The following is a 15512-nucleotide window of genomic DNA, read 5'->3' on the forward strand; positions in this document are numbered from 1 at the left end:
AATAATCCAGGCTTTTTAGCTTATCAGAAAATTCATTTTTAGTTAGGGTTTTTCTGCCTGAAAATATTTTTCCTTTTCTTTTTACTTAGTGACAGTCAATGCATGTTGGAATATTCTTGGAAACAGTTGTTTAAATTTCTATTGTAAAATTGTTTTATTTTTAAAAGCCTTTTCTGAAAAGTACATGTATAGAAATATAAATTCTGGTCTGATAATTATGATGATATACTAATTACATATGGGAAATTCAAAGGAATAGTAGATAAATTACTACTGTATTGGCAGGACTTAGAGTCTGTATATGTATGCTGAGATGAAATGATTTGGATTTTTTTAAATTCCATGTTTGTGGAATTTTATTTGTTGTTTTTCATGGGTAAGGTAGGATTTCTTTGTATTCATGTTTATACCTATTATATCTTACTTGTTTTAATTTATCTTTGAGGCCTTTTATTTTTGGAATGCAGTTGATGTCTTATAGTGATATTTAAGCATTCTGATAATAATAAGCTTATGTTCCAGAATTTAATAAAAAGGATAATACTTTGCCAATTCTTATTTCGTTGTGGACTTGATTAAAGACTTAGGAACTCATTTGGGAAGGTGCATTTCCTCAGCTTTGTGCTAAAACTTAGTGACTTTCAAATGGGCGTTGGTTGAAGTATTGATTTTTCTACTGCTATCTACTTTTTGTGTTTTATTTCTTACTAAAGTTTGAATAGAGTATTTGAAGTTTACTTAGATGGACAGACTGCTGTACAGACAGGACAATTTAATCATGTAAATGGTTTACAGTTTATTCTTAGAAGAATTGTCAAGCTTTTTCCAAGGAAATGTAACTCCAATTTTTGGCTAGAATTTATCTTCCTCTAATTTACATAATTTATTCCAACTATGAGCACAGATCTAATCATACTAATTACCAGGTTTACTTACCAGTGCCTATTCCCCTTTCTAATACAATAAAGATGAGCTCCTAAACTTTACATATAATCTTTGTACATTGTGATCCCACATGCCTTTATTTCCATTGTCTTCTCTGTTTATAGTGAGTTTTTCCATGAGTAATATAAAACTACTTTTAAATCTCCCTGCAGTGCACTTTTACATGTATGCCTTTACTTGTTTGGGTTCCTCTTCGTGTGATGCCTTTTCTTCCATCAGTACTTTCAGAAGCCATTCAAAGTGATGGCCTTCAGCATTCCTTTCCCTTGCTTTCATAACCTTTGTATCTATTTCTAGTTTAGTGTGTACCGTGACAAACTGAAGTTAGGTTTATTTTTTTCCTTGTCTTGCTGTAGCCCCATGCTGCCCAATACCATAGGTACTAACCCCATAAGTGGTATTACAGTTCAGTTCAGTTCAGTTGCTCAGTTGTGTCCGACTTTTTGCCACCCCATGAATCGCAGCACGCCAGGCCTCTCTGTCCGTCACCAACTCCCGGAGTTCACTCAGATTCACGTCCATCGAGTCTGTGATGCCATCCAGCCATCTCATCCTCTGTCGTCCCCTTCTTCTCCTGCCCCCAATCCCTCCCAGCATCAGAGTCTTTTCCAGTGAGTCAACTCTGCATGAGGCGGCCAAAGTACTGGAGTTTCAGCTTTAGCATCATTCCTTCCAAAGAAATCCCAGGGTTGATCTCCTTCAGAATGGACTGGTTAAATTCATGTAAATAAAATAAAATAATTTAAATTCTTAGTCATGTCAGCCATGCTGCAAATGTTCAATAGTTGCATGGTATTAATGGCTACCATATTGAACAGTGCAGATATAGAACTTTTCCATTATTATAGAAAGTTGTATTGGACAGTGTTTCTGTATATTAAGCTTCTTGAAAACTGGAGCCATATTTATTGATATTTTGGTACTGCCAGTACCAAATGGTTTCAGTTACATAATAGGTGTTCAAAGGCATATTGTTGTAATAAAATTAAACAAAGAAAGAAGTTAACAGAAATTACACAGTGTGCTGAGGGAAATGCTACATATATATATATATCTCCAGTATTTTTAGGATATTACTTTTTTTAAATTTGAGCTTAGTGATCATGTCATATGTTGGCTAGTTCAATGTATATTATCTATAAACTAGATCTAATGCATCCCAGTCTGTATGTCCCTTAAGAATACCTCATAATCTAAAATACCACATTAACTTTGAGAAATATGTCATGTCAGAGAGCAAACGATGGCAGTGATTGTATTACTGGTTCCTCCTCTCTTCCCTTTCCATTAAATATTTTATTTCCGTTTTATTATTTTTTAATTACAGAGCTATAGAACGTAAAAGTTTGTAATTTCACTGTTAACGATTTAGTGTGTCTTTTTTTTCTAGTAATTCTATAGGTGCAAATATGATTTGTTATCGTTTTTAACAAATATACATATTTCAGCAGCTTGCATATTGTACCTAATGTAGATGTTGCCATGCCCCACCCTTCAACTTGCCTCCTTCCCCGTAAGTACTTACTAGCTTGAATTTTGTTTCATCCTTTTCGTTTGTATATTTTTGTTACATACATAGTTAAGTATACAGGTGCATCTTTATTGTGTGTCAGTCTTTTAGGAAGTGGTACCCTATATTCTGTTATTTTGAATAGAAAATAATAAATTTCCAGCCCACCTCAAAACCATAAACAGTTTCCCAGATATTATGAAAACACTCAACACCTATCTGACAGTTCAGACCAGCATTTCAGATATCTGACAATTCTGCATAAGGAAAGCATTTAAAACACAAGTTACCTAATTATTTAACAGTTGATGGTGCACATACAAATGCATCTAGTAGGTGAGCTTCCATTCAGTATACAAGAGTATTGTACAATAATGAATACAAATTAATATTTTTCTTTTTATTTACTGCAGTGAAAATGTAAATGAGCAGTGGTGTACTCTATTTCCTTTATTGTAAGTTATAACACAGTATTGGAAATTTTTGTCTTTCTGCTATCAGGATGCATCTTACAATGGATGGTGTCTTAGAGCCATCTAGTAGCTTATAATCTTTTCTTGATAACTTCTTATAGGATGGAAAACAGCACTAGCATCAAAGCATTTTAGAATCTGATAATGTTAATGTTACAGATACATAATATAAAGAACACTTAAAATGAAAAAGAATTTTTTAAAAATGAATATACTTAGCAAAGAATTGTCAGAATAGATATAGTGCATAGAGCAGAAGGATGAAGGTTTCAGTCATTGTTGCTCTTTAGCATCGGGTTGAGGTGAGCAAGAGTGAGCTAAGGAAGGAATTCATTCAAAAATAAATAAAATACCTGAAGCCAGTGAACTGGTTCACAGTTCATTGCTCTTGAAAATCTTGGAAACTAACGGCTGTAGCCACAGATGAAGGACGGGGAGTAAAAAAACCTCAAATTGCATGACTATTAAGTTCTCTTAATTTGCAGTTACATAATTCCTGCCAAAATGAGATTGCTTTCAAAGTTGCATTTAAAATGCAATGCTTCTGTTCATTTCATGATCACATTAACAGCCACAAAAGTTATTTTGACTCCATGACCTAAATATTGGTTTAAAATAAATGTTTGACATTGATTTGTCATTTATGGCTCCCTTTCTTCCTCTGGCCAACCAAAGACATCCACTGAATTCCCAAGTTCCTTATTGGTTGGCTTATTACATGATGCTAACAGTGTTGCTCTTTCTTTGAATGTGTATATTCTGATACTCTTTTATTCATCTTATGAAATCATCAAATGAGGTGAAATTTGCTTTCCAAAAGGCAAGTTTCATTAAGATATGTGGTTTTATGGAACCCATGGTATCTTAGTAATTTTTTCACAGTGCCCCTTGGCCAACAGAAATGTTAAAAGTTTCATTAAATAACTAGGTCTAAACACTTACATAGTTCATATGGTATCTGACAGATACTGCCTTGTTTCCCAAGAAGATTTAAAATACCTGGCAGCATCCCCATGTGTTCACTGTGGTGTTTCTTTGGGAATTTAGTTCTAGGTTTTTGCATAGGAAAGAATTGTGTTCTCTTTCAGAAATACATTTTACGTTGAAGTGATTTGCCCCAATCATGAATATGGAATATGTTCATGATTAAATAGCAAAGTAAAACATTAATGTAGATATTTCTGTCAATCAGAGAAAATATAGAAGCAGTTACCTTTTTTAAACTGAAGTATAAATACAGTTGATTTACAATGTTGTGTTAATTATTGCTGAACAACAAAGTGATTCATTTATACATATATACATTCTTTTTTAAAATATTCTTTTTAATTATGGTTTATTGTAGGATATTGAATATAGTTCTCTGTGCTGTACAGTAGGATCTTATTTATCCATTCTGTATATAAAAGCTTACATCTACCAATTCCAACTTCCCTTTCCATCCCTCTCCTCCTCCCTTCCACCTTGGCAACCACCATCTGTTCTCTGTATCTGTGTATCTGTGATTCTGTTTCATGGATAGGTTCATTTGTGTCATATTTTAGATTCCATGTATAAGTAATACCTTGTAGTGTTTGTCTTGCTCTTTCTGATTTATTTAGTATGATAATCTCTAGTTGCATCCGTGTTGCTGCAAATAGTGTTATTTCATCCTTTTTTTAATGGCTGATTAGTATTCCTTTATGTATATGTACCCCATCTTTATCCATTTATCTGTTGATGGATAGATGTTTCCATGTCTTGGTTATTGTAAATAGTGCTGCTGTGAACATGGGGGTGCATGTATCTTTTTGAATTGCAGTTTTGTCTGGGTATATGCCCAGGAGGAGGATTCCTGGATCATATGGCAACTCTAGTTTTAGTTTTTTTGAGGAACCTCTACAGTGTTTTCCATAGTGAGTATACCAATTTATATTTTAACCAACAGTGTGAGAGGGTTGGTTCCCTTTTCTCTGCACCCTCTTCAGCATTTATTATTTTTGTTTTTAGAGTTTGCAGACTCTTTTATATGTATATAAATATATATATACACACACGCATATGTATATATATACATATATATATATATACACACACACACACACACACACTTTTATTCATTTATGGGTGTGCTAGGTCTTTGTTGCTGCAGGGTTTTTCTTGGGTCTTAGGCTAGGCTGGGGTGAATGTAGCTACTCTCTAGTTGCAGTTGTGGGCTTCTCATTGTGATGGCTTCTCTTGTTGTGGAGCACAGGTTCTAGGGCCCGTAGGCTTCAGTAGTTGCAACGTGTCGGCTCAATAGTTCTGGCTCATGGGCTTAGTTGTTCTGCCACATGTGGGATCTTTCCAAATCAAGGATTGAACCTATGTCTCCTGCATTGGCAGGCAGATTCTTTACCACTGAACCATCAGGGAATCCCTATCATTTATTGGTAGGCTTTTTAACGATTGCCATTCTGACTGGAGTGAGACAGTACCTTATTGTGATAATTGGTGATGTTGAGCATCTTTTCATGTGCCTATGGCCCATCTGTATGTCTTCTTTGGAGAAATGTCTGTTTAGTTCTTTTGCCCGTTTTTTGATTGGATTGTTTTGTTGTTGAATTGTATGAGTTGTTTGAATATTTTGGAAATTAAGCCCTTGTTGGTTGCATCATTTGCAAATATTTTCTTCCAGCCCCTAGGTTGTCTTTTTATTTTGTTTATTTTATGGTTTCATTTGCTGTGTAAAAGCTTATAAGCTTGATTAGGTCTCATTTTGCTTTGGGAGACTGACCTAAGAAAACATTGGTGCAAAGTTACTTTTTAAAATATAGTCTCAGGAGGGATTGAGAAAATGCAAGAAACGTTTAACAAGGACCTAGAAGAAATAAAAAAGAGTCAATCAATAATGAATAATGCAATAACTGAGATCAAAGGCACTCTGGAGGGAACCAACAGTAGAATAACTGAGGCAGAAGATAGGATAACTGAGGTGCAAGATAGAATGGTGGAAATAAATGAAGCAGAGAGGAAAAAAGAAAAAAATTAAAAGAAATGAGGTCAACCTCAGAGACCTCTGGGACAATGTTAAACACCCCAATATTCGAATCATAGGCATCCCAGAAGAAGAAGACAAAAAGAAAGGCCATGAGAAAATACTTTAGGAGATAATAGTTGAAAACTTCCCTAAAGTAGGGAAGGAAATAGCCACCCAAGTCCAAGAAACCCAAAGAGTCCCAAACAGGATAAACCCAAGGCGACACACCCCAAGATGCATTTTAATCAAATTAATGAAGATCAAACATAAAGAACAAATATTAAAAGCATCAAGGGAAAAACAACAAATAACCCACAAGGGGATCCCCATAAGGATCACAGCTGATCTTTCAGTAGAAATTCTTCAGGCCAGAAAGAAATGGCAGGACATACTTAGAGTGATGAGAGAAAAACCCACAACCCAGATTACTGTACCCAGCAAGGATCTCATTCAAATATGAAGGAGAAAGCAAAAGCTTTACAGACAAGCAAAAGCTGAGAGAATTCAGCACCACCAAACCAGCTCTCCAACAAATGCTAAAGGATCTTCTCTAGACAGGAAACACAGAAAGGGTGTGTAAACTCGAACCCAAAACAACAAAGTAAATGGTAACAGGATCATACTTATCAATAATTACCTTAAATGTAAATGGGTTGAATGCCCCAACCAAAAGAAAAAGACTGGCTGAATGGATACAAAAACAAGACCCCTATATATGCTGTCTACAAGAGACCCACCTCAAACCTAGGGACACATACAGATTGAAAGTGAAAGGCTGGAAAAAGATATTTCACACAAACGGAGACCAAAAGAAAGCAGGAGTAGCAATACTCATATCAGATAAAATAGACTTTGAAATAAAAGCCCTGAAAAGGAAACAAAGAAGGATACTACATAATGATCAGAGGATCAATCCAAGAAGATATAACAATTGTAAATATATATGCACCCAGCATAGGAGCACTGTATTATGTAAGGCAAATGCTAACAAATATGAAAGGGGAAATTAACAGCAACACAATAATAGTGGGAGACTTTAATACCCCACTTATCCCTATGGATAGATGAACTAAACAGAAAATTAGCAAGGAAACACAAACTTTAAATGATACAATGGACCAGTTAGACTTAATTGATATCTCTGGGACATTTCACCCTAAAACAGTGAATTTCATCTTTTTCTCAAGTGCACACAGAACCTTCAACCAGGATAGATCACATCCTGGGCCATAAATCAAACCTTGGTAAATTCAAACAAAATGGAAATCATCTCAAGCATCTTTTCTGATCACAGTGCGGTAAGATTAGATATCAACTACAGGAAAAAAAAATTAAAAATACAAACATATGGAGGCTAAACAACACACTTCTGAATAACCAACAAGTCACAGAAGAAATCAAAAAGGAAATCAAAATATGCATAGAAACAAATGAAAATGAAAACACAACCCAAAACCTATGGGATTCAGAAAAAGCAGTGCTAAGGGGAAGGTTCATAGCAATACAAGCCTATCTCAAGAAACAGGAGAGAAATCAAATAAATAACCTAACTCTACACCTAAAGCACCTAGAAAAGGAAGAAATGAAGAACCCCAGGGTGAGTGGACAGAAAGAAATCACAAAAATTAGGGCAGAAATAAATGCAAAAGAAACAAAAGAAACCATAGCAGAAATCAAAGCTAAAAGCTGTTTCTTCGGGAAGATAAATAAAATAGACAAACCATTAGCCAGACTCATCAAGAAACAAAGGGAGAAAAATCAAATCAATAAAATTAGAAATGAAATGGAGAAATCACAACAGACAACACAGAAATACAAAAGATCATAAGAGACTGCTGTCAGCAATTGTATGCCAATAAAATGGACAACTTGGAAGAAATGGACAAATTCTTAGAAAAGTATAACTTTCCAAAACTGAACCATGAAGAAATAGAAAATCTTAATAGACCCATCACAAGGACAGAAATCGCAACCATAATCAGACATCTTCCAATAAATAAAAGCCCAAGACCAGACAGCTTCACAGCTGAATTCCACCAAAAATTTAGAGAAGAGCTAACACCTATCCTACTGAAACTCTTTCAGGAAACTGCAGAGAAAGGTAAACTTTCAAACTCATTCTATGATGCCACCATCACCCTAATACCAAAACCAGACAAAGATGCCACAAAAAAACTACAGGCCAATATCACTGATGAACGTAGATGCAAAAATCCTTAACAAAATTCTAGCAATCAGAATCCAGCATCATATTAAAAAGATCATACACCATGACCAAGTGGGCTTTATCCCAGAGATGCAAGGATTCTCCAATATCCGCAAATCAATCAGTGTGATATACCACATTAACAAATTAAAAGATAAAAACCACATGATTATCTCAATAGATGCAGAGAAAGCCTTTGACAAAATTCAACATCCATTTATGATAAAAACCCTCCAGAAAGCAGGCATAGAAGAAACATACCTCAACATAATAAAAGCCATATATGATAAACCCACAGCAAACATCCTCAGTGTTGAAAAACTGAAAGCATTTCCCCTAAAGTCAGGAACAAGACAAGGATGCCCACTCTCACTACTGCTATTCGACATAGTTTTGGAAGTTTTGGCCACAGCAATCAGAGCAAAAAAAGGAATACAAGGAATCCAAATTGGAAAAGAAGAATTAAAACTCTGACTGTTTGCAAATGACATGATCCTGTACATAGAAAACCCTAAAGACTCCACCAGAAAATTACTGGAGCTAATCAATGAATACAGTAAAGTTGCAGGATATAAAATTAACACACAGAAATCCCTTGCATTCCTATACACTAACAATGAGAAAACAGAGAAATTAAGGAAACAATTCCATTCACCATTGCAACGAAAAGAATAAAATACTTAGGAGTAAATCTACCTAAAGAAACAAAAGACCTATATATATAAAACTATAAAACACTGATGAAAGAAATCAAAGATGACACAAATAGATGGAGAAATATACTATGTTCATGGATTGGAAGAATCAGTATAGTGAAAATGAGTATACTACCCAAAGCAATCTATAGATTCAGTGCAATCCCTATCAAGCTACCAATGGTATTTTTCAGAGAATTAGAACAAATAATTCCACAGTTTGTATGGAATTAGAAAAAACCTCACATAGCCAAAGCAATCTTGAGAAAGAAGAATGGAACTGGAAGAATCAACCTGCCTGACTTCAGACTATACTACAAAGCAGCAGTCATCAAGACAGTATGGTACTGGCACAAAGACAGAAACATAGATCAGTGGAATACAATAGAAAGCCCAGAGATAAATCCATACACCTATGGACACCTTATCTTTGACAAAGGAGGCAAGAATATACAATGGATTAAAGACAGTCTCTTTAACAAGTGGTGCTGGGAAAACTTGTCAACCATTTGTAAAAGAATGAAACTAGAACACTTTCTAACACCATACACAAAAATAAACTCAAAATGGATTAAAGATCTAAATGTAAGACCAGAAACTATAGAACTCCTAGAAGAAAACGTAGGCAAACCACTCTCTGACGTAAATCATAGCAGGATTCTCTGTGATCCACCTCTCAGAGTAATAGAAATAAAAGCAAAAATAAACAAATGGGACCTAATTAAACTTAAAAACTTTTGCACAATGAAGGAAACTATAAGCGAGGTGAAAGATAGCCTTCAGAATGGGAGAAAATAATAGCAAATGAAGCAACTGACAACTAATCTAAAAAATATACAAGCAACTCCTGCAGCTCAATTCCAGAAAAATAAATGACCCAATCAAAACATGGGCCAAATAACTAAACAGACATTTCTCCAAAGAAGACATACAGATGGCTAACAAACACATGAAAAGATGCTCAGTATCAGTCATTATCAGAGAAATGCAAATCAAAACCACAATGAGGTACCATCTCACGTCCGTCAGAATGGCTGTGATCCAAAAGTCTATAAGCAATAAATGCTGGAGAGGGTGTGGAGAAAAGGGAACCCTCTTACACTGTTGGTGGGAATGCAAACTAGTACAGCCACTATGGAAGACAGTGTGGAGATTCCTTAAAAAACTAGAAATAGAACTGCCTTATGACCCAGCAATCCCACTGCTGGGCATACACAGCGAGGAAACCAGAATTGAAAGAGACACATGTACCCCAATGTTCATCACAGCACTGTTTATAATAGCCAGGACGTAGAAGCAACCTAGATGTCCATCAGCAGATGAATGGATAAGAAAGCTGTGGTACATATACACAATGGAATCTTACTCAGCTATTAAAAAGAGTGCATTTGAATCAGTTCTAATGAGATGGATGAAACTGGAGCCTATTATACAGAGTGAAGTAAGTCAGAAAGAAAAACACCAATATAATATATTAACACATATATATGGAATTTAGAAAGATGGTAACGATGACCCTATATGTGAGACAGCAGAAGAGACACAGATGTGAAGAACAGACTGTTGGACTCTGTGGGAGAACGTGAGGGTGGAATGATCTGAGAGAATAGCATCGAAACGTGTATATTATCATATGTGAAACAGATCGCCAGTCCAGGTTCGATGCATGAGACAGGGTGCTCAGGGCTGGTGCACTGGGATGACCCTGAGGGATGGAATGGGGAGGAAGAGTCAGGATGGGCAACACATGTACACCCATGGCTGATTCATGTGACTGTATGGCAAAAACCACCACAAAGTAAAGTAATTAGCCTCCAATAAAAATAAAAATAAAATAAAATATAGTCTCAGACCTTACTTAGGTCTGGAGTGATTGCACTGAGGGTGAAACTTAGTTTTTTGCTTTTTATCTTTCTGAATTCCCACATGAAAATAGAACAACTAGATAGAAAATCAAAACCCATGAAAACATTTGTAACAACAGCTAGAAATGAAGTATCTCCATGAACCTCAAAATACAAGCAGATGAAAGATTAACAAAAGACTTAATCAGTTTTTATGCATAAGAAAGTAGAGAGAAACATTGGGGTGTTTGTACCTGAGCATAGAAGCACCTCAAAGTGGTGAGCAACCTGTTTGAAAGTGTAAGTGTGATTAGGCCTTTTGAAATTGGGGAGTTTTTGCCTGCTTGACTGGATCAGTGTAAAGGACCTGTGCAGTGACTTGAGTCCCCCAGCTCTGAGCTCTCAAGACTTACCCGCTAATGCTCCCTTTTAGGATCCGTTGAGAAGCTTCTGGGAGTGGGACCAAAATTGAGGAGCATACGGGCAACAGAGACAGAGGAAAGAAAAGGAGGAGATAAAAGTGGGAGAGGGGAACAGAGTGGGAGAGGGAGATAAAAGAAAACCTTACAAGACACGCCATTGTACTTTCAGAGACTGCATAAAAATAGAAGGAACTTTATGAAGTTAGAGAAGTTTCTGAACTATGTCATAGTCTTGAATTTTATGAAAATTAGATTCACAAAAGATCTTCTAGGAATATGTTTAGGATGTGCTTATACCAACTTTGAGTCCCATCAACAGTGTTTATATTGATCTGACATTAAATAATGTCACATTTAAAATTTTTCAAATTTATTGAGATTGTGTTGAAGACATATTTCCTTATTGAAATTAAGTAAATGAAGATATTGTCGTATCTTTTTAAAGATTTTTAGTTTTATCTTCCATATTCTTCTGAGATTGATTTTTTTTTATATGGTGTGAGGAGACCAAATTCCTTTTGTTAGCATAAGGATAATCAGTTATATTAACATCATGTATTGATCTTGTTCTGCCTTCCTCCTAATCAGCAGTGAAAGTGAAAGTGAAGTCGCTCAGTCGTGTCTGACTCTTTGCGACTCCATGGACACCAGGCTCCTCTGTCCATGGGATTTTCTAGGCAAGACTACTGGAGTGGATTGCCATTTCCTTCTCCAGAGAATCTTCCTGACCCAGGGATCGAACCCAGATCTCCTGCATTGTACATAGACGCTTTACCATCTGAGCCACCAAGGAAGTCAATCAGCAGTACTTTGGTATAAATCAGTTTGATTATATTCATGGATCTGTTTCTTATGTCTTTATTTGGTTCCTTTGATGTGTTTGTCTCTGCCTGCACCAGTATCCCATTTTCTTTTACTATAGCTTTGCATCAGATGTTCATGTCTGTCTCTCCACTTTGGTTTTTATTATTGTCTTAACCTCTTGGCCTTTGTTCAATGACAGATTTAGAATTGAAAAGAAAAGTACTGTGTTTACAAGCGGAATTTTATTACCTTCATTTCTATTTGGGGAAAATTTGACATATTTATGATATTCTTCCTCTCTCTGAATTCATACATTGAGGTCTTCTATATTTTCTCTCAGTAAATTTTTATTTCTTTCAAAAGATTTTTTTAAGCAATGGACTTATAAGTCTTTAGTCAGGGTTATACGTAAGTACTTTTTTTGTTTTTTTTTGGTAAATTATATTTTTAAAATTATGTTTCATAGATGTCACTGTTATATTGACATACATTTGACTTTTAAACTTTATTATTATATCCATTAGTTAATGTTACTGAAATTTTATTCTTATAACTTATCTGTAGGTTCTTTGGGGGCTTTTGTGTAAATAAATATATTATCTGTAGGCTACAGTTTTGATACTTTATATTTTTTATGACTTGAATATCTTTCCAGAACTCACTTGTATTTCTGATACAATATTGAATAGAAGTGTTAATAGTAGAACTGTTTTCTCTTGTTACTTGTCCTACAAGCTTTAAGTTGTCAGTAAATAAGATATTTGGTGCAGGATTTTTTTTTTTTTTTTGTAGATACGCTTTAAATTTATTTTTTGTTTTATATTCATCAGTTTATGCTCTGTACTAAGTTATTTCTTTTTATTCTTTTACGGCTTGTTTTACTGTTCTTTAATCTTAAGTGTTCTTAATTTTCTAACCTTATGAGGTTTTTCTTACTATCTTCCTATTGCTGATTTCTCATGTATTCCACTGTAGCTAGAGAATGTGGTCAGTATGATATCAATTGTTTATATACTTGAACAAAATGCATATTGACCAGGTGGCAAGTATATTGCTGTTTCCATGAGACCTACATTGTTAATCTTGTCCATATCTTTTGTACTTGCATATTTATCATCATTATTCACATTTTTACCATTATTATTTTTTTGTTTAGATTTTGACTCCAGCAGTTGAAAGTTGACACAGATCATTCTAATGTTTCTTGTTTCTGCTGGTTCTCACTTGCGGTACCTTGATTCTTTGTATTTGTGTGTAAGTTACCATTTTATGTTTCTTAAAAATCTGTGGGATTTCTTTGAGGAATGGATGAAAAAACATTTTTCCCAAGGGGATTTGCCTATGCTTCTGCCAGTGCCTAAGGCACTACCAAATCCAGGCCCAATTCAAAATAAAATGTAGCTTTGAAGTTGTAGTCCATACAGTTCAGTTTAGTTCAGTCGCTCAGTCGGGTCTGACTCTTTGCGACCCCATGAATCACAGCACGCCAGGCCTCCCTGTTTATCACTATCTCCCGGAGTTCACTCAGACTCATGTCCATCAAGTCCGTGATGCCATCCAGCCATCTCATCCTCAGTCGTCCCTTTCTCCTCCTCACCCCAATCCCTCCCAGCATCAGAGTCTTTTCCAGTGAGTCAACTCTTCGCATGAGGTGGCCAAAGTACTGGAGTTTCAGCTTCAGCATCATTCCCTCCAAAGAAATCCCAGGGTTGATCTCCTTCAGAATGGACTGGCTGGATCACCTTGCAGTCCAAGAGACTCAAGAGTCTTCTCCAACACCACAGTTCAAAAGCATCAATTCTTCGGTGCTCAGCCTTCTTCACAGTCCAACTCTCACATCCATACATGACCACTGGAAAAACCATAGCCTTGACTAGATGGACCTTAGTTGGCAAAGTAATGTCTCTGCTTTTGAATATACTATCTAGGTTGGTCATAACTTTTCTTCCAAGGAGTAAGCATCTTTTAATTTCATGGCTGCAGTCATCATCTGCAGTGATTTTGGAGCCCAGAAAAATAAAGTCTGACACTGTTTCCACTGTTTCCCCATCTATTTCTCATGAAGTGATGGGACTGGATGCCATGATCTTCGTTTTCTGAATGTTGAGCTTTAAGCCAACTTTTTCACTCTCCTCTTTCACTTTCATCAAGAGGCTTTTAAGCTCCTGTTCACTTTGTGCCATAAGGGTGGTGTCATCTGCATATCTGAGGTTATTGATATTTCTCCCGGCAGTCTTGATTCCAGCTTGTGTTTCTTCCAGTCCAGCGTTTCTCATGATGTACTCTGCATAGAAGTTAAATAAGCAGGGTGACAATATACAGCCTTGACGCACTCCTTTTCCTATTTGGAACTAGTCTGTTGTTCCATGTCCAGTTCTAACTGTTGCTTCCTGACCTGCATACAGATTTCTCAAGAGGCAGGTTAGGTGGTCTGGTATTCCCATCTCTTTCAGAATTTTCCACAGTTTCTTGTGATCCGCATAGTCAAAGGCTTTGGCATAGTCAATAAAGCAGAATTAGATGTTTTTCTGGAACTCTCTTGCTTTTTCCACGATCCAGCGGATATTGGCAATTTGATCTCTGGTTCCTCTGCCTTTTCTAAAACCAGCTTGAACATCTGGAAGCTCACGGTTCACATATTGCTGAAGCCTGGCTTGGAGAATTTTGAGCATTACTTTACTAGCATGTGAGATGAGTGCAATTGTGTGGTAGTTTGAGCATTCTTTGGCATTGCCTTTCTTTGGGATTGGAATGAAAACTGACCTTTTCCAGTCCTGTGGCCACTGCTGAGTTTTCCAAATTTGCTGGCATATTGAGTGCAGCACTTTCACAGCATCATCTTTCAGGATTTGAAACAGCTCAACTGGAATTCCATCACCTCCACTAGCTTTGTTCGTAGTGATGCTTTCTAAGGCCCACTTGACTTCACATTCCAAGATGTCTGGCTCTAGATTAGTGATCACATCATCATGATTATCTGGGTCGTGAAGATCTTTTTTGTATAGTTCTTCTGTGTATTCTTGCCATCTCTTCTTAATATCTTCTGCTTCTGTTAGGTCCATGCCATTTCTGTCCTTTATTGAGCCCATCTTTGCATGCAATGTTCCCTTGGTATCTCTTAATTTTCTTGAAGAGATCTCTAGTCTTTCTCATTCTGTTGTTTTCCTTGATTTCTTTACATTGATCGCTGAAGAAGGCTTTCATATCTCTTCTTGCTATTCTTTGGAACTCTGCATTCAGATGCTTATATCTCCTTTTCTCCTTTGCTTTTTGCCTCTCCCCTTTTCACAGCTATTTGTAAGGCCTCCCCAGACAGCCATTTTGCTTTTTTGCATTTGTTTTCCATGGGGATGGTCTTGGTCCCTGTCTCCTGTACAGTGTCACGAACCTCATTCCATAGTTCATCAGGCAGTCTATCTATCAGATCTAGGCCCTTAAATCTATTTCTCACTTCCACTGTATAATCATAAGGGATTTGATTTAGGTCATACCTGAATGGTCTAGTGATTTTCCCTACTTTCTTCAATTTAAGTCTGAATTTGGTAATAAGGAGTTCATGATCTGAGCCACAGTCAGCTCCTGGTCTTGTTTTTGTTGATTGTATACAGCTTCTCC

General features: G+C 36.1%; 1 protein-coding gene across 9 annotated transcripts in view; it reads left to right on the forward strand.

Moving 5' to 3' along the window:
• CNOT2 (CCR4-NOT transcription complex subunit 2) overlaps positions 1-15512 on the forward strand; it is a 129633-nt gene that overhangs the window by 46142 nt on the left and 67979 nt on the right. For 2 of the 9 annotated variants that reach the window (XM_040233454.1, XM_040233456.1), the window contains exon 3: positions 2397-2458. The exons of 6 other annotated variants lie outside the window; for them this stretch is intronic. In XM_040233454.1, coding sequence (XP_040089388.1) covers positions 2420-2458 — 39 coding nt within the window. In that variant the 5' untranslated portion in view covers positions 2397-2419. Of the gene's footprint in view, positions 1-2393; positions 2459-15512 lie in introns of all 9 variants that reach the window. One more of the 9 variants, XM_040233455.1, reaches the window with a different exon arrangement.

This window comes from Oryx dammah, unplaced genomic scaffold (genome assembly GCF_014754425.2).
Source record: "Oryx dammah isolate SB20612 unplaced genomic scaffold, SCBI_Odam_1.1 HiC_scaffold_29, whole genome shotgun sequence".
NCBI classification, from domain to species: domain Eukaryota; kingdom Metazoa; phylum Chordata; class Mammalia; order Artiodactyla; family Bovidae; genus Oryx; species Oryx dammah.